The 27,708-nt window shown below is 35.7% G+C and overlaps 1 protein-coding gene across 1 annotated transcript in view; it reads right to left on the bottom strand.

Moving 5' to 3' along the window:
- The window catches only part of WDR70 (WD repeat domain 70), a 132,580-nt gene that overhangs the window by 24,742 nt on the left and 80,130 nt on the right, over nucleotides 1-27,708 (bottom strand). The window contains exons 12-14 of the mRNA XM_008630649.2: nucleotides 10,840-10,939; nucleotides 4,772-4,856; nucleotides 3,625-3,763 (exon numbers count right to left, since the gene is read on the bottom strand). Of these exons, the coding sequence (XP_008628871.1) occupies nucleotides 3,625-3,763; nucleotides 4,772-4,856; nucleotides 10,840-10,939 (324 nt within the window). The remainder of the gene's footprint in view (nucleotides 1-3,624; nucleotides 3,764-4,771; nucleotides 4,857-10,839; nucleotides 10,940-27,708) is intronic.

The raw sequence follows: 27,708 nt of genomic DNA, 5'->3' as shown, positions 1-27,708 counted from the left end.
CTGGCCAGAGACAGAGCCCGTGGTCTCCAGCTCTTTTGAGATTAATTTCCTTCAAAAAGTATTGCTATTTATCTAAGAAGCTTAAATTCTACAAAAGTCCCAATGCCTACGTGGTGGGATGGTATTCAGGAGTGGACACAACAACACAGCTGTTCAAGCACAGATTGTGTCTGAAAAAAAAAAACCCAACACTAATACAAGAGAAGAAAAGCAAATTAATATTCTATACCCAGTCACAACAGCAGAAACTAATCAGACTGTTAGTCCACTAGTAAAACCACAAGGTTTCACTCCAGCAGCTCTGAAACAGTAATAGATTTTCCCATGAAAACTTGAAAGAAAAGGTGAAAAAAGGTTTGTGTGGTATGATGGAAAGGAATGCCAGACACAGCTTTGGTCAAATATTCCCATTAAATATTTTCTCATTACCCACTAGGTTCACTCACAGGCCAATTTCACTGGCTATTTACCAAGGAGGTTTAAGATAATGTTTACTGGTCTTTACTGTTTTTCAATTTTCTAAGCTTGCTGGAATCTCCCTCTAAAAATTCCTTGTGAAATTAAAAAAGAAACACATGAATAGTTTATATTTTTCCTTCACGGTAGATTTTCTGTTATTCTGATTATATACATCACATCACTAAACTGGAATACCATTGCCTTCAAAAAGTGTTACTATTTTAATTTTATACTGGAAATAAATTACTAAAGATGTCTTTTTTCTTTAGTAATATGGACTAAATCTAACTGAATCACTGAAATTATTTCTTTAGGAATGAGAGCAGATCAGGCTTTTTGCTGAGAGAGATACTGGTGCATTTGAGCTTTTATTACACATATAGCATAGCATAACTTCATCTCTGCAATGCCTAAAAACCCCAAAATAAAAAGAGCAAAATTACATATTTCAGCGCTAGGTAACATGCAAAATGTAAAGAAGTATAACACTTAGTTGCAGAAAACAAACTGAAGTCCTAGATAACATTATGTGCTTATTTTTAATTACACTAATGCTAAATGCTAACTGCTACTTTTGAGAGTATAAGGAAAAAATGGAAACTACGAACGTAGCCGGTAGAAAGCAAGTAATTACTGCACTGCTGAGAAAAATGCTTTGATAAACTACACACAAGATATTAATCTCCCAGTTTACAGACCAATGATCTTTCCAATAAACAGCATTTACTGCTTATAAAACATAAAAGCCAGCTTCTTGAAAATTAATTTGCTTTTAGCATGCCTTTATGCGTTTATATTCCATCAAACACAGTAATTTGAGAAGAACAAGTAAAGAACACTAATGAAAGAGCCAAAAGATACCAACAGTAGAGAGACATTGAAAGAATATACTGCTTTTATTTTGTAAGATGACTTATAGTCATTTTTGTCTTTCAGATTCAGATTGATATGCTACACTGTATTTTCCTTGGATGTGTAGAGTTAAAGTTGTAAGCTAGACAGACTCATTGTACAGATATTGGTACTGAAAATTATGTCGTAAGATCAGTATTTGTGAGTCTTAATTCTTCAGCTATTATTTCCATTATTTTCATTTCCACTAAATGCAAAGCAGAAGAATGACGGTCTTAAATTTTGTAACTCCAAATGAAGAAAACCAGCAGCACTAAAACTCCATAGACTAAAGTGATTTACTACAGTCTTAAAAAGTACCATATAAATATCAGCACCTATACAAAGTTATAGTATAAAATTATGAACCTGCTTAGATTTGTACACATACTTAAAATTTTACTACGTTAGTGGCCCCAGTGAAGTTGCTTATTGACAGTTTCCTCCTGTTGGGTCTCAGTTCCGTGTTTCTTTTGTACTTTGAATCAAAGAACAGAAATTTAGCTCTCGATTCTGAGAGAAACTGAGAGCAGGCGGAGATTTTGTGGACTCCCCAGTAGCACCACCTTAGCAGGTAAACAGACCCTTTATTTGCAAGATGTAGAAGAAAAAGTTACCAAATGAAAATAATATTTTCTTTGGATGCAAAAAAAAGCAGATTGGTGAGCAGCATTTCTCACTATTTAAGTGGTTTTGGAGCTACAGAATCCACCACTGACAAGCTCTTCCTTCTTGCAGTCTTAGAGCTTAAGTGAAGTTTCTGCACACTGTTACTGACTCGATCAGTACTAAAAGGAGATACCATCATGACCACCTCCAAACACTCAGGTCTAAGGAGTTCAAACTGACTGTTAATGGAATTATGAAACTATTTTTTTCCTGTGCCCATGGACAGGAGAGCTCCTACAAAAATCTACTTCTTGCGTTTTATCTTACATAGTTGTTTTCCTTTTCTCTGTCATGAAGTTTCAGAGGAGAAACTGAAGCATTCATGTTTTCTCTCAGAAAAAGGGTATAAAGACTTGGTATAAATATAATAAACGGTATAAATACTAAGGCTTGCATGAGAAAATAAAAATCCACTAGAAATTCACATTTGCTAAGTTTGGTTTGTGGTTTGGCATGCTCGATAGGAGAAAAATATAAAAGCCAATTTCTTCTGTATTTGGAGAAATTCTTTAGTACTAAATAAAATTTCCAAAGTCATATAAAACCCCTTTGTATTAAGATTATATGCTTAAGATGAAAACAGGTGTATTTCTGCTCTAGAAAAAAACACATGTTTTCTGCTTTGATAAGAATTCTGCATTTTTAATTTGCAAGACAGCTGCCACCGAAATTATAGGTGTAACAAATCCATCCGTAAGCAGGTATTACCTTACGATGAACTAAAAGCAGGAAAAAGAAAGCAGGATTTGAAAAGAAAAGCAAATACAAAGGTAGATTCTGACAAATGACATCCAGCAGAAGGAAGTTTGGTCTGCAGGGCTAGGAAAGACTGTTGTGCTGGCTTAAAAAAAGGGCAGAAGGAGAAAACACAAAGTGTTTATCAAATGTGACAAAGTTGCTAATCTGACATACTGCAACAACTAAAGGGACATAAGCACATATTGCCATACTTATCAGTGGCAATTCTGTTCTAATTTCATCCACTCCTGTTTGTTATCACCTATATGCTTACTTGTATATCACAAGGGTAAAAGGACCTTTTCAACTATGGTGTTGAGCTTTTCCCTTCGGTACAAGGGAATAGGCGGTCACTTCAAGCCATACACAGACCCTTCGGTATTACAGGTTCACTACCTTAGGTTTTTATAGTAACTGGTGAGAATGGTGTTCTTGATGGACTTCTTAATGATGCCTTCCTTTCATCCCAAATTCTTGCATTTAGACAAGAAACACATTATAGAGTAACCACTAATTTTGTCACATGGACAAAAAGGAGTTATGTCACAATAGGGCATTTCATCTTGATAAGTGGTGAAGTAAACATCTACGTATTTTAGGATTTGTGTCTCACTTCACAGATCATAAATCCTTGACACCAGAGCAGGGAAGTTCTACTGTTTAAACACCTTGTCCTAGGATTCTTTTTTTTTTTTTTTAAACTGAAACAAGAATAGTACCTATGCAGCTTACTCTAGCCCTATCTCTTAATTGTGGAGTAGGAAAATGATAATAGTGTTAACAGATAATTACTTGTATAAGGGAAAACAAGCATATGAATACGATTTCATTCATATTTTGAAGAGATGACAAAACTAAAATACATACTGCATCTGTAACTTCTATCTCATACAGCTTCTGGAAGGTCTCACGATAAAAGAAAAACAGCTTCCCACTGCCACCACCTTTCTTAACAGAAGTGCCTGTGACAAGGATTTTATCATCTGGGCTGAAACAACAATCTGTCCTGTTGAAGAAAAGAAAGCATCTTACTGGGTAGATAAATAATTAACATATAGAGAACTTACATATAAATTGCACTTCTTAAAACAATCTTTTCTATTAGTTAGTCCTTTCAAGACAAAGCTTGAAAAAGTCTTTTGTTAGCTGTCATCTACTGCTATAGTTATCAGAGTTATCTGCTACAATTGTTATTACAGTTGTGCACGGGATGTGCAAAATTGGCAGATTCGGTAAAAATCCTCCTCCCAACAAAATTCTCTTCCACTCAAAAGTCTTGCTAGCTTTTCAACACACAAAACAAAACAAACAAAAAAGTACTTTCAAATCTGGTGGTCATCATTAAGTAAAAAAATGTACTAGTCGTGAAATCTGTTTTTGCTGATGATACATCCTTCAGTGATGCAAGGTGGTGTGTTTATACATTGGCCAAAAATGTTTTTCTGTTTACTTTTCCTCTGTGTTACAAACTGCAGTTAAGATTAAGCTGTCCATGACTTGTCTTTCTAAAATCTTATTCCAAAATTACAAACTGTCCTTAGAGGATTTGGCTGTATTACAGCTATAGAAATGCAGATCAGACCAATAATTGAAAACAATACTTAGCACTACGCAGTTAAATAAAGTCAGCAGTTCTGACACCATAACCTGAATTCATACCATGTACCTTCATGTTATGTCTACTTTTTGATTCAGTTCTTTTTTTATTAACCAGAGACTAAATAAGAATGAGGTTTAAATCTCATTACACACAAGTAAGGGGCTCCTCCTGAAAGGTTGCTAATCCAATTAGCCTTAAGACATATGAGACTGAAATACCACAAAAATAAGACCTTTTAAAGCAACGTGAATCCCTAAAATAGACAAGAATTGTCACTGCGAGTCCTCCTTGTCCAATACTCTCTGCACAATTGTGGACCTTGTGACTACCGAGGATAAGAACTCCAGTAGAACCCTTCCCCATTCAGCAAAAATACTGCTATTTCTTCTAGTTGGAAAGAATTAGAATACTTACATCGGAAAGAAGCTGGGCAGTCCATCTGCTGAATTAAGAGGCTTTTTAAATTGTCTAATATCCCATATCTTTAAAGTATCATCTCCTATGAAACAAAAGAGACAAAGGTTAGCAATAAAGAATTCAAGTCAAGAACTTAGGCATGTCAGAAATTTTCTCCCACTAATTCAAAGAGAAGGAGAACAAAATTACATAGCAGAAGTATCCAAAATGGGAACGATTTGGAAGTTTTTCATTGCTAAATGACTATGACAGTGCAAGGTTGAGAAGCTCAACAAGCTGCACTCCAGTCTATCAGAAACTTCTCCTCAATGGCTCAGTGGTAATACCTCCTATCAAGAACCACTACCCACAATGGAATCAGATTCCTCAATCACTAATTTATTCTGTGTTTGTGAGCATTGATGCTTTGCTGCTAGGAGCAAATTTAACTTTCAAGATATCAAAAGAAATTTAAAATGTTGCCATGAATGGTCTAGATCAAAAACTAAACAAGTTTTATACGTGTGGTTTTCACCTGTCCTGAAAAAGCAATCAGGAAGAATAGAAAGCACATGAAAGTCTTCCTCCTTCTTTAGCAGGCAAACAGCAACAAACTGCTATCTCAGGATGGAGAAGACGCTCTGGAATCAGTCAGAAATCCTCAGGGAAGGGGGTGAAGGGAAGCAAGTGAAACCACACTTGCTATAATGAAACTTTTTCACCACACTACCTTTAGCCACAAAAGCCAAAATCAAGGTTACAGCAAGACATTTGTAGCAGTTCTCATCTGTGTTTGATAAACATGGTGTGACTGCAGGCCAGTAAAAGTCAGGCTGTTTATCCCTTTTTGAAAAGTTATGACATATTAACAAAGTGAGAATAGGGGTAAAAAAAAAGAGATTAGCTGGTTATTCTCAGAGACATCTACATCTCTGCTCTGATTGTCCTTCTGGAATACATATTTCCAGCATGAGATGAGCTACAGAATTTGAGCTTTGAAGTACCTCACTCAAGCACCTAGACATGTCCTAGCATTTGACAGCAGTGCCTCAGCACTTTTAATGGGTAAAAAGAAGGATACTTAAGCAAGAATTCTATTTGAAAATATCCAGAGATTAATTTTAGAACAAAAAGTTACAAAATCTTCCTGACCTAGGAGGAAAAGGAGGCAAGACCTTCTTTCTTCCAAAGTACAAATCTTGAAGGAAAGTAATTTGGTTATCTGCAAGTATTTTGCAGATTCATAGCCTTTGAGCTAAAGAGCTCAAAGGAGGCCTTGGAAATAAAATGTTTTTAAAAGAAGTAACATGCTGTAACAAAAGAAATCAAGGCCAGCAGTGCCCTTCACAGGGAAGGTAGTAATGTGTGGCCTCGTACATCATGTATGTTTATATTAAAGACTAGGATAACTCCTTACTACAAAATATTTTTAAGAAGTGGACAACTTAAATAAATTATGTCTAGAGCAGAGTATATTTCTGTTCATTGGGAAGCTAAAAAATGACAAGGAAGAAAAATGTTGGGTCCCTGTTTTGGGAATATCTGTTTTCATATTGTTTCTCAGTAGATTCCATCCCAAGTACTTCAAAGCATTTAGTCTTGTAAAATGAGCCCTCCCTTTCCCCTCCCACCCTCCAAGAAAAAAAAACACTTATCATCGAGATGTTACATCTAAAGCACCAGCACTTTATAAATGTATGCAAAGGACACCACTCGGCCACTTTGCAAATCTCCTGAGTAGGGACAGATCTACGGCTAGCAGCCAAGGCTGCTCTGTTCCTAGTGGAATAAGCCTTGACATGATCTTCAAGCTGTAGTCCTGCCAGATTTTAGCAGGAGAAATGCAGTCAGACATGTAGCTATAGCTCCTTTGCTAGCAAGAAAATGTAATGGGCTGGTTAAAAACTTTAGAAGACTCTAGTAGGACTCAAAGCTGTGGTTGATTCCAAGTCAACATTGTCTTAAACTGGGCAGAAACAGATGATTAAGCATTTGGAGAGGAAAAATGCTAGTAGAATGACTTGCAAATGCTATGAAACTTTACCATCATTAAGAATTTGGTCAAATTCACTATTCCTAATTAAAATTATCAGTGTGCAAATGCAAATTGGTTCCTAAATCTAATTTGCATTTGGAGTTGAAATCACTGTCACTAAGATTACAGAATATTAACTTTCCTCAGCAGCAAGGATTATTTCCAGTAGCATCCTTCTATCGATGCTTAGGAGGCTTCTTCAACAGAGCTGCAGTAGTAGTGATCTGTTTTTACTTACTGATCTTATCCTTAAACAAAAGCATATAAACAGAAGTTGAGCAAGTCAGTATGAAGCATTCAAAATAGTCTACTCAGATCATTCAGTATTTTTTATTGATGGCAAACTTCTCCACAGCCTGGTAAGATTATTTAAAGCTTTTATAGCACTTTAAGTAGCATTTCAAACTCTATTTTTTGCCATTTTAATAAGAAAGATACCAACAAGCAGACTCAAAACTGACACAATCAGGTCAGACACCATTGCACCAATGGTATTGAGCACTGGATTTATCAAGAGGCAACAATTAGGTCCTAGAAAAAGAGTCTTTGGTGAAAAAAGCCAGGCATTTTGCAAATGCCCCTTAGTCAAAATAAAGCCAAAGCACTAATACTATGAAGATTTTATCTGATATTTTTCTTTTCTTTTCAGAAGATACTGACCAGGAAGACAAGCACATGAATGTAAATAGCCCCAAAAGAAGCAAAAGTGCTGCCAGGAATTCACACAGCCTACAGTCAGCGACACTCTCTTTTAAAAGAGGGAGTCCTGTGTTGAAAGCAAAGCTCGAGGATAGAAATTCTTCACAGAGATCAATGAGGAAAGTAAAGAAACAAAGGAACTGGGAATTTTAAGACGTTACAGCTTAGGAAACGCATAGCATAACAAGCTTACCAGAATATGTTTATCAACTCTGAGCCTTTCTGTGAAGGCTTATACTACAAATGTGAGAGACACCTCTGAACAAGTTACTGGCTTCTGCATTCTGAACTGGTTCTGCAGAAGGAGCTGCAACAACTACAGAACAACCTTTGGAGTCATCCTAGGTTGGGACCAAAGCTGAAGATCTTGTGAGGGAAGTCACAAATTCCTAGGTTGGAACCAAAGCCGAAGATCTTGTGAGGGAAGTCACAAATTGAGGAATCTATACCTACATTTGGAACAGCTCTCAGCATCACCTGCATACATACCAGCCTGATGAAATACTTAAGGGCATCATCCTCCCCAAACATATGGAATGAACATATGAACATATGGCAAGAAGGACACTAGAAGACTTTCATAAAGCCATTTCCGCTCCAAGTATTGCAAGTAGCTGATTATGCCTATTAAAACTAGTAAATGCATTTTTGGCATTGTCAGAATGAACACCAGTGTTCAGCTTCTGAGAAATAATACTTGACAAAAAACCCATTTGATTTTTAAAATGCTAATGTTTGGATTTACTATGAAGAACAATATGTTACTACACTACACGAAACGGTCACTATACATGCTGCTGCATGATCCTTGAGCATACGAGGTGTTTCTACCTTTTAACCCAATTTCAAACTGAAGAAAGAAACACAAGTAAAATGGAAAAAAACCAAAGACCAACAAAAAAATATCAGGAGTCCAAAAGATTTTTTTGTATTTTTACAGTAAGACCCCAAGTCCAATCCTAATTCTTATCTCTCCCCTGCTAAACAAAGAAAATGTTCCCCAAATACTATCCTTCATGGTTTCAAGCATGCAGAAATATCACTTTCTTAAGTTTCTGTCAAGTTACTACCTAATACCCAACAAGAATAAGACTGGAAACTTTCATAAGCAGCTCCTTAGGTTTTCATTTTCCCTTGTGCCTGCAGCTGAGCCATGCCTCATCTTCTCATATCCAACACAGAATCTACATCAGATGCAGGAAAGTCCATCAAGCTTTCAATGAAAGTTCCCATGCCCCAAACAACTATCCTCTCTTTGATCCTCAGCACTTGGCAGGTGTGTTAATCTACAAAAGCTGGATCCACATCTGCTTTTTTGTTGGTACAGATCCAAAGCAATACTCATATTAAAGCACTAACCAAACAAGTCAAAATAAGGTATGAATCCTCCTTACTTTCCAGCATAGTGCACACAGAGCTCTTTTTCTTCTTTTAATACGCTAGACAAAGGTAGCACTTTTATCTACATTGAGTGGCCAAATTTCTGTGCAGTCTTACATTCTGCAAACAATCAATCAACATTTTATACAGCTTAGAGCGGAGTGTGGTAGATAAAACCTGAGTAAATTAAAGTCTGTTTAACGTGAGACAAAAACTGGAGACAGATGAGGAAGAGCAGGCAAGTAAAAGTGCCACATGCAACAAAAATAAGGAAAGGTCATTTATGTGATCTACATTCATAAATGTGAAACAGAAGAGAATTTACATAAATGGAGGTTTCAAGACAGCACTAGCGAATACCCTTCCCTAAGTATTAGCCTTGTTTGCTGTTATATTTAAAAGCACACCAAGGTTTATCCCTAAATTTCCTGAAGTATGTATGTCTGTGTGAATTTTTTTGGGGCAAACACCACTGGCACACAGATGCAGCATTTTACCTAATGCAGAATGGAAAGACACACAGTTCACATATTTTCCAAGCAGGAGAAGGTTCACACATTGTAAGAGTCTGGTTCAGTAAGGACAAAAAAGCTTCAAAGCTTTTACCTCACCACTTAGAACCCATTCATGATGGGTACAGTGGCAGCAGAACTCTGGATCGAGGACCCTGAACAGCAGATATGAAAGAATACAAGTGCCATTAGTGTCCATATGCCTAGGGCCTTTGAGGATAAGACTACCAAGTCATTACTCTGAAAGATGTGTTCCGGGAAACAATATCTGGAATCTTTGAAATGTGGCAAGACATACAAAAAATCAGTGAGGCAGCAACCAATATTCATTGCATTTCACTGCACTGATGTGCACCAGTCAGACAGTCCTCTCTTCAGGGACAGAGGCATAGGGAGGACACAGAGAGGAAAGAAAATGCAAGCTACTTGGCTAGAAAATACATCTACTGCTTCAGAGTTTTTTTATCTATGAATACCTCTATTCTGGTATTTCGTGTATGTAATCTCATTCTGTCTATGTACCAAACTGACCAGATGTCCCAAACATATGTTAGGCACAGCGTTAGCTGACATTAATGTATACTGCCTCTCCCTAGGCCTGTTTATTTGGCCTTGGGGCAATGCTAATGCATACACAGAGCTTCTGGTTACAGCTGTTTTCCATCCAGACAGCTTGGCTTGTATGCTTGCACCTGCCTGCAACATACTGGGTAGACAAATCTTTGCATGAAAAGTTGTCTTCAACAGACACAATCCTACCCCAATAATGAAGTGAATGAGTCCTCAAATACATCTTTGCCTTCTCAAGTCTTGTTCTGTTATCTAAGACTCTTTTATAAAAGTTTTATCTGAAGTTTACGACACAAGCCTTTCTTTCCAGTCCTGTGGACATTCCAAATTCTTTTGCCATTCAAGTATATCTTGGCAAGTCAATTCCAGTCATCAACTTTCGATGTTTTTAATATAGATTAGACAAAAATTCCAATTAGGACAGAAAATGACATTGCCTAAGAAAGTTATATGAGGAATTACTAAGTTCAGAACAGAGACAGTGTTATTCAGAGGCACTAATCTTCCAAGGAAGAACTAAGCAACAAAACTGGTATTTTTTTATTTTTAGTTACGCTAATTATTTCCTTTCGGTGTATTATTACTGCTAGACAAGACGACAGATCAGAAACTGTAATATGATCAGCAAATTTCTCTTAAAATATTTCTTAATTGCTGTAAAATGCTCTTTCAGGAACACAGTATTGCATGGCGTATCAAATAAAAGTAGTAAATTGTGAAACACTTCAAATTTGAATCACTGCTTTCCGATTTCACTACCTTACCTCCATCATAAACAATTACATCTAACAATTACATGGTTTATATGGTTTGTTTAATGAACCATTTCACTTACTAAAGTTAAAACTGTCTTACATTCAACATGTCATAGGGTTCTTTCAATGACCTACCTCCCCGGCTGGCAAGGACAGTACCATCATAGGAAAACGTCAAACACGAAGTGTCAGTGCCTGAAGCATGGGCTTGCCTGCAGTGGAACTTTGTATGTACCTGTTTGTCAAACAAATAAAACATTACAAAATAAATTACAATTATAAATTAAATCACAAATGAAACAAACAAGACAAACATTACTTCATAGCATTTTCTGTGCTCTGCTTCTATTCCTAACTCTAAACAGAAACTCCTGCATTTTTAGGAGGTACAGTAGCTGACTATTTCCAACAGCCTTCTAAAAATGTCATACGTGTTTCAGAATAGGCTTTCATAAAAAGAGCTTGAATGCAAAATTTGACTTCTTCATAGGTTTAATTATACAGTACAGATTTACATAGCATCAGCGCTTTTGGAAAACTCCCACTAGCACTGAACAAAGGTAGTTATGCCTGGTTAAGATAAAAATACATTCCAAGACAGTTCTCAACACTCCCCTAAGCAGGCTTTTAGTTTCTAAAACTACCAAAATACAATACACATATTTTGGAAAGGACTTAAAAGGACTGGAAGAATTTACTTTTGCCAAATTTAATCCCTGACAGAATTCATGGCTTACATAATAGAACAAAGTTCAGATACTGTAAGGCTTGTGTTCCATTTAGCTGCAGTAAAATTCAAGTTTGGGAATGATGTATGTTTTCTTTGAATTATTTCTATATTGCTGATAATCCTAAAAAAAGGTTGAAATTCTCTTCAAGTTCACATTTTGTTCTTGTATGGAGATCACTTCTTATTTATTAAGTCATTATTTGGTAAAATACCTAAAAATTCTATTAAAAATTAAATTCAATTTAAATTGTCTTGGAAAATTAAGTTTTCCCACTTTCCAAAAACAAAGGTCTCAGCTAAGATTCCAAGACAGGAAGTGGAAACACAGGAAGGGGAAAAAAAGGAAAAAAGGGAAAAGACAGAAAGAGAGACAAAGGAATTTGAGACAGGTTGATTCCTTTTTTAATACCTAGGTAACTATGCTTTTCATTTGCCCTCTTTTCATAAAAGAAAACTAATTCATATAGTTGAAAAATTAAACATTCAAACTTAAAGGTTGCCAGTGCAACTGTACCTCATCTTCCCATCTGTAAGATGAGGATTAAAACACAGAGGAGAAGATGACAAATTAGTGACTTGAAGTCCTTTTTTTTATTGTAGCGATGAGCAAAACAAAAATATGCATAGAAGCATATCTTTTCACAGGGGAGGTTAAACAACATGCAGTAAAATCAGACCTAGAATCCCACCCTGAACAGTAAGAGGACAAAACACTGAGCAGCTGCTCAGTGATTTCTAAACAAACTATGCGTTAAAAGAGACACAATTCTACAGAATAAAAATGGACAATGTGATCACGAAATGCAATCATACAGACTGATTTAAGCTTGCACAGGAATTCTCAGTTAATTTATCTTCTAATCTTTGACTATGGACCTTACTAAGGCTCTTTTTATGGGCTATTTTGTAAGTAAGAGAGACAAACTAGTAAATTAATGTTGTTTATTTTAAAGAATATATTCTTAAATATATTAATGTTAAATGTTCTATATTTGGTTCTAAAGCTAGAGAATCTTTGTGTGATGACATTAATAACTATTGCAAGCTTCTCTTGGTGTGCAGATTTAGTCAATCACTGAGAGGAGTCACTTGAGGCATTCCCTCCACAAATGACTATTCAACAAAGGGGGACTTCAAATACCAAGAACATGTTTCTTACAGTATTTGAACATAGAATGCAATGGCCTACATTTAGCCATAGTAATTGTTTTGAAATTACTGTCACTTCTAGCCAATTATGCATACCCCGGACTCTATGAACAGACTGCAGTTTACGACTGTTTGTCTTTGGTGGGACATATTTTGTGCATCCAATTGCATAAAATTTTCCAAGTATGTGGGAATGTGTAAAGAATAAAGTGTGAATTCGTTACCAGGAAATAGATTTTCTGTAGTATTTGTTGAATGTTAACAAGCAATTAAAATAATATAATTTTTTGTCTAAGAAATACCATGAACTCTTTCAAAAACATCATAAATGGTTAATATTCAAACTTTTAAAAATGCCAGAAAGATTACATTATGATATAAAGCTAATTCAAATAAATTGAAAAAACTTCATTTGGACTCCACAACACTCCCATCCCTCCAGGCAATGTCACGCTGGCATACATATATTAAAATACTGGTTTTTTCACTTTGCTGCCCAACTTAATGTGAGGGTGGAGGGTTTTTTCCTTTCATTTCATCCTCAATCAATCTGAAATTCTTTCCTCCTGCTTTGTGTTGGATCCAAATTAAAACACAGAAAAAGATCTGGGGTCCAACTAGTGCCTTTTCTTTTATGTTTTACAAGTAAAAACCCAAAATGTCTATCTAGAGATAGATAGCAAATCACGTAACAGTTCAGAATTTGTGTTATTTTCCTATGGTCATATGATCTTATTTAGCATTAATTTATTAATCCATTAATAAAATCTAAACCGTATCTTTCAGGAATTAAACAACTCATCTTAAATTGGCCCCAAGTTGTGCCAGGAGAGGTTTAGATTGTGTATTAGGAAAAATTTCTTCACTGAAAGAGCTTTCAAGCATTGGAACAGGCTTCCCAGGGAAGTGGTTGAGTCACCATGCCTGGATATGCAGATGTGGCACTTGGGAACATGGTTTAGAGGTGGGCTTGGCAGAGTTAAGGTTGTATGTAAGATTGTAAATAGGGGGACTTGATGGTCTTAAGGGTCTTTTCCAACTGAAATGACTTTTTGACTTCACATCATGCACTATAGAGGCTTCTCAATAAGTACCTATACTCTGAATAGTGTTTACCCTTTTTCAACTGGCCTATAGAGAAATGGAAACAGCAGCATATAGATATCAAAGACTGACATTATTTGCCCTTAATGACAAAAATGAAAACAAAAGAACAAGTTCCACCCAACTCTATCCAGCTTCGATGCTTTAGGATTTCATGTAAAACTAGGCTTGTCTGAAAGGCCTAGTAAGACTGCATGAGCAATTCTATTTGTCTTTCAAAATAAATTTGCTCAGTTTACCAGTAAAAAGATTGTTTTCCTAACTTTGAGCTCTGCAAGCTTGCCCTCCATATATTATTTTGCAAAGGAATATAACCTTGAATTGTAGTACTAAATCAAACATTCTAAAATGATTGAAGGTTGAAAAGAAGTTTTTATACATACTGGCAAACATTCATTGCAGTTCTCAAAGAAAATAATGGGTTTGGCCTCTGACCTCTTAATATTTTTAACAGATGTCTAATCTTGCTAACAAATCATTAGCAAAAAAATTGTTATCAGAATGTTTCTTGCTGGAAAGACATGAAACAACAGAACCAATGTACCCAATTCAAAAGTTTGATTACAGAAGGGAAAGGGAGAGCATTGAAACATAACATAAAGATGTCAAGATAATTAGGGGAAAGTGTATCTACATATCTCCTTCATTATCCTTTCTCCTTCTGTCGCAGAGGTGCCTGCTATTATGAAGTAATAGTCACGTGCCATACAAAATTTGACAAGTTCATCAGTCCTTAACATTTTTAAAGGTTTAGTTACTTCAGCAAATTCTGCAGTAAACCACCATCTTCTGCAACTTGTTTAAAGGCTTTCTAACAAATAATTCCAGCAATGTAAGCACTTTCCTCCTAGCTTTGTATTAGCACGTATATTTTTGTTAAGCAATTACAGCTGACTGTACTTGTGTGCAAAATGAGATGACAGGCATAAAACATGAAGCACATGTGAGAAAGGACACAGTTGCATGTATCAAAAAAACCTAGAAAAACAGATAAATGTCAGGGTTTGCAATATTGCCACAGTCCTCAGGGAGGACAAGACCCAGAAGATAAAAGGAAACCAGAGAAAGGACTGGGAAGGGGTGGGGGTGGGGGCAAAGGTATGTGACTGGAGGAACATCAGCAATGAGTATCCCTTGTACAAAAAACTGTATGGACTGAAGAGGACCCATACAGGAATTGAAAAAGACAGTGGCCACATGAAGGTTTTATCACAAAAGAATGATCTGCAACAGAGCCACATAGCTACAGCTCTGTGTCCCAGAACTGCTCTCCTGCTCCAAAACACTCAATAAAACTTATTCTAGGAAAAAGACAGACCTACTCAGTTGTTCACCTCAGAAAGCCAAGCCACATCCATGAGAAAAATAACAGTATGTTTAACTGATGGAATATTTGAACTTTCCACATTGTTTCTGGGATACAGTATTTCACAGTAAGCCGACACTTTCCCAAGATTGTAATGCTTCCCACATTCTGCCCCCCCTGCTTTTCTTTTAATGAAACATTGAATGTCCCAGCCAAGACATTCTTCTTCCATCTTATTCTTAACATCTTCTAGATTTTTTTTAAAAGCAGACGCAGTAAATTAAGGCAGGCCTTGGGGAAAGTGAGACATATAAAGATGGCTATATCAATCTTTCTCTGTTATACAGATGTGTAGCAAAATATTACTTATTTATTAGTGTGAACACACTCAACCATACAACCACAATCTAGATTTATGCTGGTTTCAAAGATGAGGCAGAAGGGCAGCACTAGGTCAGCAGAGATGCCCAACAAGCAAGTCCCAGGCCACATACAACTAGCTGAGTTTTAAATGGGTCTTTTCACCTAAGATACCTACAGCAAAACAAAATAGCTCACACTGACAATATTTAATTGCAAAAGTTGTAGTTTTTAGCAAATTTAAAAAGCCTTCCAAGATGACAGGCTCAAGGTGACAAAAGTATGAATTACAAAGCTGCAAGAAAACAAACAAACCAGAAATCTCCTTTTTAGTCACAACTGAGCAAAGCTGTTGAAAGTGATCCCAATCTGAGACAGACAACATCTCAGAGCTGTGATCACAGCTGACAAGACAGACAGGTTCCCAAGGCATGAGTTACACTCTCCAAATGTCTACTTCCCCAACCCCCCTTCAGCCACCTCTACTGAAGGAAGCGTATCTCCTTTCCTCTCAATTATAATCCACAAAATAAATGAAAGTGTACTTTCTGGGTTTACTATATCAATTAAGAATTGTCAGATCTACACACATCAGCTGAATTCAGGAATTTCTCAATATATTCCCTGAGTAGGCAGTTGCAGGCTGTATCAGATGCTTTTCTTAAGTCTCTGTAAACATGATCCCCAGGCTTTCAATCTATGTGACAGCTCTTCAATACCACTTCCCGTGGTGTAGAAATGGATGCTGTTTCAGTAATGAGCACACTGATGCAAAACAAGATTAACTTGTGAAATCTGAGGTTTTAGTGTTTACATGATTACACTCTTACATGATTTCCTCTTCTCTGTGACTTTCTAACTCGGTGACATCTACATGTACCATTAGCAGATGTGAAACACTCCTTCTTTTCTCTCAATCCTAATTAACCAATTAGGAATACAGTAGCCTAACTTTACTTTCCAAACCCAGGACATCTGACTGACAATTGTATTTAACTATCCTGTGCATCCATTATATTCTCATCTGTTGCAACTAAGGCCTTTTTCTGGGTGACAAGTCTTCAGGATTTCTTTATCTCTCACACTCAGCACTGGTTCAAAACACTTCAATAATCTCTCACATGTATAGAGATTATAGAGAAGCTTACCTAGCTACTTGCAAATACTGAAGACATAAAAGACTTGGCTTTTTTTATTTTTTAATACTCTGTAGTTTTTCTTGAGCAACTATATTACAATGGAAAACCTACATAATCAGGAGCGAAAAAAAATGTATATAATTATTTTTAACGTTTATGGAATATTCAATGAATCATGCAATTATCAATTAAAATAAAAATACAAGTGTGAAATACTTAGATGTTCAGATATTATGGAAAAGAGCAGTCTTAAAAGAGAAGTCATACAGTGTGTAGCCAGTCAAAATGAAAAATTACTTAGGTTTTGTTAATGGCAATTGATACAAAGAACTTGATTTCTATTTAAAAAAAAAAAAATCTAAAACATTTACGCAGAAGGCAATGAGGAAAGGCATCTGATACATTTGACCATACATGGGTTTAGGCAAAACAAGAAAGCAAGCAGGCCAGCCTGTCCTAGAGATGTCTCTGATCCATTGTAGAATGATGAGTAAGTCCTTCCTATCTGCCCATGCTTCCTTCACCAGGAAGGACATTCAATTTCTAAGAATATTGCTGACCACAGAAACAATTTCTTCTTGTTTAAGATTGTTCATCAAGAAATATTTCAGGAAACCATTTTAGAAAGATGACTTCTTAACAGCATTACTAAATATTTGCCTAAAGGTTTGAAAATGAAACCCCAGGCTGAATGTTTGGCTGCACGGTCGAACTTTGCATTTGAGAAAATAATCTATCTTGACCACAAAAATGATAAATATTACTAATAAAAATAGCTTTTGGAAATTATTCTGTTGGCTTCCTTTGGGGATTTTTTACACTGCATGAAAAAAACATACAAGGATGTAAAAGTAAGTTTCTTCTGTATCTTTTCATAACTTACCTAACCCATCTCAGGTTATCCTAGCAAATTTACATTTTTCCTCCTTTGTACTATCATAAATATGGCTTTTGTAAACCAACAAAAAAGACCACTCCTCCTTTTGCCTCTTTCCAAGTTAATCAGTCTTACACTTGCCCAGCTGTTGAAGGTTTCTTTGCCTTCCAGAAAACAATCAAATGTGATCAATGTTATTTTGTAAAAATCTCATTAAAGATCCAGCTAAGATATACTAGAACTCCACTGAGAGTCCACAGATTTCTTCAAACTCATCTATGCCAACACTGCATGTTTCATATCATTTAAAAGTAGCTTTTGGCCTACTGGCAACAAACTAACAAAAATATAAACAGAAAAAAATTATAAAGAAGCTACCAAGTTGTCTTCAAAAAGCAACTATGACAGACTCATTCCCAGCTTATTCCCAATTATTCAATATAATTTCTCATATTCTTTCAGTTCATATTCTTTTCAGCTTAAACCATTTTTGTGGTCTAACAGAGGCACAATGCAAATACAGTGAAATACACAAACCAAAAATACACAAAAATCTACATAAAGTTAGTATTTCTGGTTCAGTAATCCTTGAGCCAAAAAAGGTGTATTTTGCAGTGAGTTATCAAAGATGGCTGTCTAATAAATCTATTTGCTTGTTGAAAATAGCAGCTAGCACATGTATATTCTAAGAGGATGGGTGTGTTTCTCTAAGAAATTAAAATATTTTCACTAAACTCCTTGTAACATATAAAGCTATTATTTCTTCTACATTATTTGATTTTTCTGATAAAAATGTAGTGTAAATCATTATGCCATATTTTCTCTGCATATTATTTAAAAATATGTAATTTTTTTAGACTACAGATTTTGTTTTATCTATTCAGATGGAAAGATGAGGATGAAAAAATGCCTCAGTTAAAGGGGTGATATTTTTCCTCATGAAGCATGTCAGTGGTAAAATGAGCATTCTTATCTCTGAGCCTCGGTGGTTTACAATGTTGCATGAAGTGGCTGAGATTATTAGCTCAGTATACTGAGCCTGATTTTCAAGGACAATACATATGTGAGTTTCATTTTTTAAGTCTCTAGAAAACAAAAAATGCCATCATCATTCAATGCAATAAGTTGCTAAGAGAACATGGTTTTGAGAAGTTAAAGGAAACTCCCTTTCTTCTGTTTACAGGTCAGCTGGATACTTGAGGATGATATACTTTTTTTTAATAATCGAAAATACATTGCTATTAATCTGCAAGATGCAGAGTTCCTAAATGCCCTTAATTTCAGTTATCTTTAGCTCAGAATTTTACCTGGTAAGTTCACCAATTTCACGATTAGGCCTCAGACTTATATATGAGCAAAATGAAAATACAAGGAGCTGGCTGGAAAAGAAGTAAAACAAAGGCAACTCAAGTAAACGTAATTTTCTTTTCAAGCAATATTCTTATCTCAGTTCCAGGGTTTCTTCTTTGATGTTGCTTTTTTCTCACAATAGTTTTATATATTTGACTAGCTAAATAAGCAAACCTACACAAATAAAAACCCTTGCAAGCAAAAAATGGGAAAAGGAGGAAAAAGTTTTCAAAAATTGTTTATAGTGGTTTACACTAACAGAACAGAGTGTTCCAAGCTAGCCTTCAGAGCAGCAACCAAGTACCTACGCATTAGATAGAGAGAAAAAGTTTGTAATATCCTTTAGAGAAAAAGTTGCTTGCTATTCTACGGTGCAATTTCTGATGAAATTTCAAACATGGGTCACTTTTAAAATTAGTTTTCTTTTCTAATAGACCTTAAAACCAAATTATTATTTTAAGTATGAGAGGAAAGAATTCTTTTCTGTTTGCTATTAACATCCTTAAATCAATTAATCCCTTCTGTCTCATGTAATATAAATAATAAGATGACTATTAAGGGTATGGAAATATAAAAATGTCTGAATTGATATCCAAGATTCCTTCAAACAGGCTGCAGGATTTCCACAAAAATTTGTCTCTGAGGATACAGAATTGTTACAGAATTTTTCATTCTGGAGTTAGCCTTCTCCTCTACAGCTGATGTTTGCTATTGCTTTCAAACCCCTCTTTCCTCTTCTTTTTCTATTTTCATCATGTAGTACCTCTGTCTGCTACAATTCTCTTCAACCGCTAGCATCCCTAGAATTCTTCTCCATCCAACAAAAAGATTAATTTTCTCATTCTAGCCTCCCTGTTTTACTTATACCCAGTAATTTTGTATTTCTTCACCAGCAGTGGCATCCTCAGAGCATAGAGAGATAGAACTTTCACAAGCAGCAATTCATGTATCTCAAAACCTTATTTGCGTTACCCACTTTTCAACAAATAGCTCCATGTTTCTCTCTTAGTCTCTCTTTTGCCTTTTCACCCAATACTGCCTTCTCCTCCACCCTCGCTCCTTGTCAATTCCACTATATTCCATCTTGAAAATGCCACCTGAATTCCCTCCTGAGTCTCAGGATTATCCCTGACAAATATAGAACACCGCCCTTATTGTCATCAACCTCGGGAAAAAAGCATCTGTTTTCTGCTTCCTCTTCTTCATTGTTTGATGAGGTCCAGTATCTCCTGCACACCATTTACATGTTGGCTCCCTTCTTCACTAGTTCCTCTGGTACATGATTACCTTTCAATTTCTCTGGCTATTCACTGCTACTCAATCCCTTGGTCACTGAACTTCTCACTCTACAGTGTATTTTTAAACACCTTATTCACATATTACTCCCAATATTTTCACACCACTGAACTGTCTTCCAAATAAAGGTATATCATTGTCTCTCTGCTGAACATCTTTGTTCATCTCAACATCACTTTGTGAATGTTTAGCTGGAAATACAAATTCAGTATGATGAAAGCTGTTCCTGATTTTCTTACATGCATACCATATCTTCTCAATTTCCCTGGAAGATCTTACGTCCTTTAACCATTCATCATAAGAAAAATGTTGTTATATGCATCCCAATGTGTCATCTCCTTTCCGATACACATTGTAAAACATACTGTAATAAATCCAACCAATAACCCACTGTCAGTATCATTACATTGCTGTGTTTTCCCTCGTTTCCTTGATAATGGTTCTTTTACTTTTAGGGGTCCACTCTTGCCTCATTTTTTCTTCTTTAACAGCTGTATTTCACCAATGAATTAAATACACAGTCTTTTCATAACAGCAATTACAGACCATTCATTTAATCTGCAAGCACACCTGTGTTTTTCTCACAAAATAGAAGAAAACCAAAATCAAACCCAATAAAACCACCACTCCTTTTTCTGAAACACATGTGGAAATACAGTAAACTATCAGGTAAAAAAATGACCAAAAAAAAAAAGGGTGCAAGACAAATAGTAACTGAGTTTGCACATCGCCTTGTTTTTGTTTGCTGGTATAAACTACTTACCAACTTGACACTGAAGAATTCATTTTCTGACATAGCCATCTTTGGTTATGAAGGAAGTCAAAACTGAAGCTTGTTTTAGACGTGCAGACTGACAGCACCACACATTATTGCAGCCCTGCCTTGCCCTCCCGCCTCAATGCAACAGCCAAGAAACCATAGTGACCTGTCTGGAATACAGAAAACATTCCTACACCTCTGCCAACTCCTACCCAGTTTGGCAACACACTTCAACACATCAAATATTGAAATCAAGCAGGCATTTTCACATTTGTGAAAGGTAACAATGGCTGGCAATGCAATGCTTTCTGCTTACTGCAACAGGTGTCCCTGCTTCTGAAAAATCACTCAGGCTCTTCAAGGCAATCTTGAATATATGCCAGTCCTCCTGTCACAAGGCCAGGGATGCACTACCTGTCCTAGTTCTGCTCTTGTGAGCCCTGGTGAAACAGCATCTAATAAAGGCCTGCACAGTGTACTCTGATGGCCTCAACAGGATGAAGTTTGGTTAAATATCTTGGGCTCTCCAAGTGAGACCACAGAACTGCATAATGGTGAGGACAAAAAGTAGGCTAGTGAGCTACGATGCAGTGCCATTCATATTTTCATACCAGGTAACACGTTGATCACAGCATCTACATTCATCAGGAGCTCCTAGTGGCCATAAAAACAACACAGAGTCTGTGATCATACAACAAAATAGAGTTTTTACAGCAATTTTCTCTTTGTATGTGAATTAGCATAGTACTTTATAATTTGGTCATCCTATCCCAACCTCTACAAAATGCACTAAATATAAAACAAAATTGAGTACATTTAGTAAATTCATGGGTGACTGCTTTGAGCACAAAACAGTCACAAGCCAAATCTCGAAGTGATACATATACACAGTGCAAAGTGAAATAGTAACCAAAAAGGCATATTTTAAAAACTCCACATACTGCTTAATCTAAATGAAAATTACATATGTTGAAATATCCAAGAATACATTGTTTAAATTACTGCTTAAAATGATTATACACATCCAGGAATTCTATTGAACTAGAATGTCATTATAAGTCTCTGGACTTTGTATATGTATATGTATATGTATTTACAAATACATTGTATATGTATTTACAAATAATGTGTGAAACACATAGGACATAGGTAGTCATATCCAACTCCAAGTCTAGTTTTCTATCTCATGAGAAATTTAGAACTTGGTTTAAGGAAAGCAGCTGTTTCACGGATGTATCTCATTTCAGTCTGTGTAGTATCACTGCAGTCATACATTAAATAAAGCACAGCTGGACAATGCTCCACCTATTTCACCACCCTCTCTGCTAACTGTTTAGCACTAACATCTGTTGAAAACAAACTTCAGGAAATAGGGAGATCATGAAAAAAACCCCTTTATTTTAAAATATTTTGCACTGGAAGAAGTTTTGCTTACTTATGAAGAAAGCTTCACATGTATTCAATCAGGTCTTAATTAAGAGATTTATACGAAGAGTTGCAAGAAACCTGCTCACTGAAGGAGTCTTATAAAAAAATCTAATATTATTACAAATACTTTTAATTTCATATGATTGGTTTAGTTCTGTCCCTGCTGCCCTGCTGCCAAGATATGTTTCAGCTGTGCAGTTTACCTTCTCATTGATAATCATGGACACAAAAATAACTTGTTTGGCTTATAATCATATTATGAATTCTCTAGGAATGCCATTCAAATATTTTCAGTTAAAATTAACCAGACTTACGTTCTTTAGTAATTGAGGACAGTCTCTAGAGTATTATGGCCAATTATTTAAACTGTACCCTCACAGAAGTGCACCCTTAATGGATGTAACCATGAAACAAACGTTCTCTCTGTATAGAAAAAGTTGGTTTTTATCAAACTTCCGGAGTCAAGAGTATGTAACCTAATGTTACATACAAAAGCTATGCCTCGCTATAACTTATCTTCTGCAAACCTGTATGTTTCATGGCTCAGAAGCCATTTCCTACATTTTTTGGTTTTAATCCACTTGTTCAAGCTGTAACAGCTTTCCTTTGTTAAGTATTTTAAAGAATGGGAGTTTCAGGCATCCCTAATAAAATAAACTTAATGACCAAGAGTTTTACAGAAATGCACTTGTCACTGCCTTTAGAAAATTCACAGCATAATCCTGCTGTTCATCTCTTCACAAGCTTCAAGAAATAGTGACCTACTATGAAGCAGATTGAGATACATTTGGAGACAAAACTAGCTGCCTAATAGACACATCAAGCACAACATTCTTTCATAATTTACAAACCCTATCAGACTCCAGACCACTGAAGTGTTCAGTTTGCTTGAACAATGCATATACTACAGTATCTAAAAGCCATTTCTCTGATAAGTCAAACCACTCTGGAGCTCACTTCTTGTTAGATCAGAATGTAGTACTTGTACTTTCCACTTTTTGTCTCTGCATAAAAGTAAAACTTCCTCTAAAATAACAAAGCTAGCTCAAGAAGGCTCTTTTATTTTTTCCATTATTTTTCATTATTTCATCTTTCTATTTCTGTAACATTATTCATGTTATATTAATATTAATAGCACTACAATATTAATAAAGCCAATCACATTGCTATAATGCCTACTCTTCACAAATTGTCATTTTTAAATTATTTCTGTAAGTTACTACTTTTAGTTTTCCAAATAATAAACCAAAGAGAGATATATAATCCTAGTGGGATAAGCCTTTTTCCTTTAGCCATACATGAATCCAAAGTGAAATCCTTAAAGCTATTTTCATTGGGGTGTGACAGACTTCAAGATTTAGAATTGCCTTTCATCATTATATTAGATAGTGCAAACATTTAGATAGTTCTTAACTATAAACTGTTTATTACATAAGAGAGAAATGCACTTAGAAATACAGCAGGGCACATTTTATCTCAGCATATGATTGTCAGATTCTTTAGTGTGGCTGGCTTCAGGGTACAGATAGTGATGTACTGGCTAAACCAGACATATACAAAAAGGAATAATATATGAATCTGTTAATATTTGCTGCTGGCAAGCTTGTGTGTGATTTCCAGTTTCTGGAACAGAGGTCTGGCACATATACATATGGAATGAAAGGGTGGAATATTATGGATATGGAAAACTTACCTTAAGTTTGAAAGGGGAATATAGTATATTTGGATATCCTTCATCTTGTATTTACACAAGAAATTTCCAGATGTAGCCAGACTGCCCTCTTCAAAGCATGAAGCATGTTACATACTTGGGGGAAATTGGAAGATTTGCCTGATGCTTAGCTATAGTGGTGATATTCAGCAAATTTAAGAACATTCATTGTAAACTGTTTCTATTAAATATTGACATTTCACTGGAATATTTTTAATGCTGTAAAGGTATCAATATAAACATTAAATTCTATATATAAAAAAATCATCCAAATAGACAAGTGAATAATCCATAGTAAAGAAAGTTATAAATAAAATCTAGCTGGTGTGAAAAAACGCATAATCCTGAAATGCTGTCATAGACAAGATACCAAAGACACACACAACGAACTGGTAGAAACCACATCTAAAAAGGCATATGTACATTAGTAAAGTTCTCTAGTGGATAGACATAAGACATTTCAGGAATTAATTACTGAGAGCCATGGTTTTTGCATGTCAGCATATGCAAAATGCATCCTGTAACTGTGCAAAGATCCAGCAACCTCATCTTCCTAACACATGGGTATATATCCCCTCAAAGGACCTTCCAATTAATGGAGAAAATATTTACGGCAAGTCTCAGATCTTACTACTAGTTTTCATTACTCTGTCTTTAATTGAATTAACCATGATTAATAAAAAAAAAAAAAAAAAAAAAAAAAAAAGTACCTCAAATAATACTTTTTCATCATCAAAATCTGTGTCCTTAGTTGTACAGTATTTTTTCAAAATGACTTCTGTACTTGTAAAATTTTTAAACTTTTCACCTAAAAACTCTACCTTAAAACTTCCAACAGCACACCACGAAACTAAAGCTTACAGAAACCCTTTCAAAGCAAACAATTACTAAATATAGAAATGTATTTATCTTACATCTATAAATCATGCAATTATTTGGAAAATACTTTTAACATGACTATTTTAAATTAAAATGTACAGAGCTTAGATCTGTTTAATTTCAGTGCATACTGTGACATCTCATTTTTTTTCCCCTTATATTTTGAGGATAGGGTGGCTTAAGGGTGTGTGGAAAAGAGGTTATTGGGATTACCATTTCATCACACCACTTTTGGAGATATTCATGTGGGTAGTACATTATTACAGTGTTGCATTTCAGTATTATTGTGAATTTTAAGTTCTGCAAAATCACTTTGAGCTTTAGCTTAGTAATTTAAACTGATCACAACACATAAATTATTCTAGCAATTTAAAATCAGAGTACAGTTTTAAAACCAGGAAAAAAGGAAATGCTAGCAAAGCAGTAATTCAGCAGTACTGTAGCAAACGCTCACTTTTGAGCTGAAGAGTGGAGTTAAACCTATGGCTAAGTCTTCTGTGAAACAAGAAAGTAAAGAAATGGAGGTTAATCTCTTCCTATAAAAATATTTCCATGAGCACTGAATCCATTTGCTTAGTGAGAATTATGCTGAAAATCAGAAAACATTATATCTTTCATGTTCAGATTTGCACTAGATAAAAAGATAAACCTATTACAGATGTAAAAGACAAACCTGTTACAGAGGTATTTGTCGAAACTAATTCTTTACTACTTATAGTGCAGCCAGTAGATAGGTAAAAGCTTATAAAAACTACTCAAAGTTTATAACCAAATTTAATATAGCTAGAAAAAAAATACAGACAAGATTTTGGGTGTACAAGATGTTTTCTCAAAGGCATTTAAAAGACATGACCACTTCTTAGAAACTCCACCTTCCTAACATCCTTACTAATGCTTTTGTATCACAGCTGCAATGATACACCATAAAATATGTGATGTGTGAAACTATGAAACATGATTCAGCCTGCCATACACAGAGAAGTTGTTTATGCAGTCCTGTGCTGAATGCACCCAGGAAAAGTTGGGGGAAAAAAAAATCACATAACAGGTAGCCTCACCAGGTGGTTTGAAAGATTAAGAAAGGCTAACTAAGAAGTCTAGCTTTTTTTCCCCAAAAAAAGCCCATTTGTAACTAATGAAAAACATCTCAATCCTTTCCTGCTTATTGTGGAAAATGAAGGTAGCTTTTCTGTTCATTCAAGAGATTTCAAGCAATTTTAACTCACAGTACACTTCAAAAATTACTTCAGTCTTCCCCTATCTCTCTGAATGAGATGCTCCAATTCCTGGACGGGAAAACCAGGCACACAAAGGTTTACTGATGGCAAGACACTCTGCATTCTTGATACTAAAGACTGACTCCATGGATCGGTTTGTTCAGAAATACATACTACTATCGGCTTGCAAAAAGCCCTGAATGGGCAAGCACAGACAAGATGAGGAATTTGAACTTATTTGAACTGTAGGTAAACCTAGTGGTTTTACTGCACTCCCCTGTGAATCAAAAATGTTGAAGGTCCTTTCTTATTTTGCTCTTCAACTCTCTGTACTTGCCAGACATTTTTCTCCATGTCTCAGAACATTTAAATTGAGTGTTTTAATGTGCTGTGTTATGATTGACTATTTCACACTGTTGCTTCTACTATTCATTCAAAGTTTGAAGGAAGTTATTTTTTATGTCCTTTGAAGCTGTTATTTTAAGCCAAGTTGACAGTGTTCATAATATTTCAAATACACTGACAGATCACTCTGCTAATGTGCACTGTAAATGCACATGTACATGAACCTTAAAGAAAAAACATGCACTGACAAAATAACATATGTGAGAAAATAACACGGATTTATGACAAAACAAAAAAATCCTCTGAGGCAGGTGATTATAATGGATCATGATCCTGCTGAGGAAGTTTGGAAAAAGGGAAAGCAGAGCCGGAATACATTTGGCTAACTTCAGCATTAGCAAGTTACCAATGTCAGTGTCATGAATTAAGAAAAAAATCTTCCTCCAAAAGTTCCGAAAGTGTTTTTACTCTCACTGCATACAGCTGGGAGATTTGGAATCACACCAAAAAAGAGTGGAAGTGAAAAACTGAATGAAACATTCATGGTGTTCATTACTAGTCAGAACTAAAGGAGTGAACGGATCACTCCTTAGGCACAGCAACATAATTAAAAAAAAAAAGCTGATACTGAGATAGTTCAAAAGTGGTTTAGAAAAAAAAAGCTAACTGATGAAGATAAGTTGCAACAAACAGCTACTTTGACTTTTTTTTGGATAAAATATGACACAGAGAAGATCTTGTCTTTCTCTAAATGAAAAATCAAACATTATTTAATTACACCATTCTAGACCAAGTTCTACACTGTGGAGGAGTGCACAACACTAGTGATGTGTCTGGGGTGATGGGGATGCCACTGCACAACGGGTTCATTTTTAATTTCTTTGCCCTTTGATTGACACAATGGTAGGATTCCTCTAGACAGGTGTAACAAGTAACATGTGAAGCAGAGAATAATAAACCTATACCAGCAATCAGAAACTGTGACTACAGTGACAAAGGACAAAGGTGGGGGCTTTTTAGGTAGCTTCTGTCTTGCAAAGTGGTACAGTGATGGCTTCCCACCAACACTGCCCCACTGCCTGCTTTTTTGCTCTTGGAAAGGGCCCAGAGACCCTCTTTCCTACTTGGGTATTCACTTCTGCCCTTGGAACTGCTGCCTCATACTTTAATAGGACACAAGACAATGGGCAGGAACTGATGCACAGGAAGTTCCACCTGGACATGATGAAGAACTTCTTTACTGTGCAGTGACCAAACACTGAACAGATTGCCTGGAGAGGCTGAGGAGTCTCCCTAACTGGAGATACCCAAGAATGATCTGGACACAATCCTGCGCCGTGCGCTCTGGGATGG

Source organism: Corvus brachyrhynchos, unplaced genomic scaffold (genome assembly GCF_000691975.1).
Source record: "Corvus brachyrhynchos isolate BGI_N302 unplaced genomic scaffold, ASM69197v1 scaffold42, whole genome shotgun sequence".
Classification (NCBI taxonomy): domain Eukaryota; kingdom Metazoa; phylum Chordata; class Aves; order Passeriformes; family Corvidae; genus Corvus; species Corvus brachyrhynchos.
Note: the sequence above shows the minus strand (reverse complement) of the source record. Positions and strands in the feature narration are given on the sequence as shown.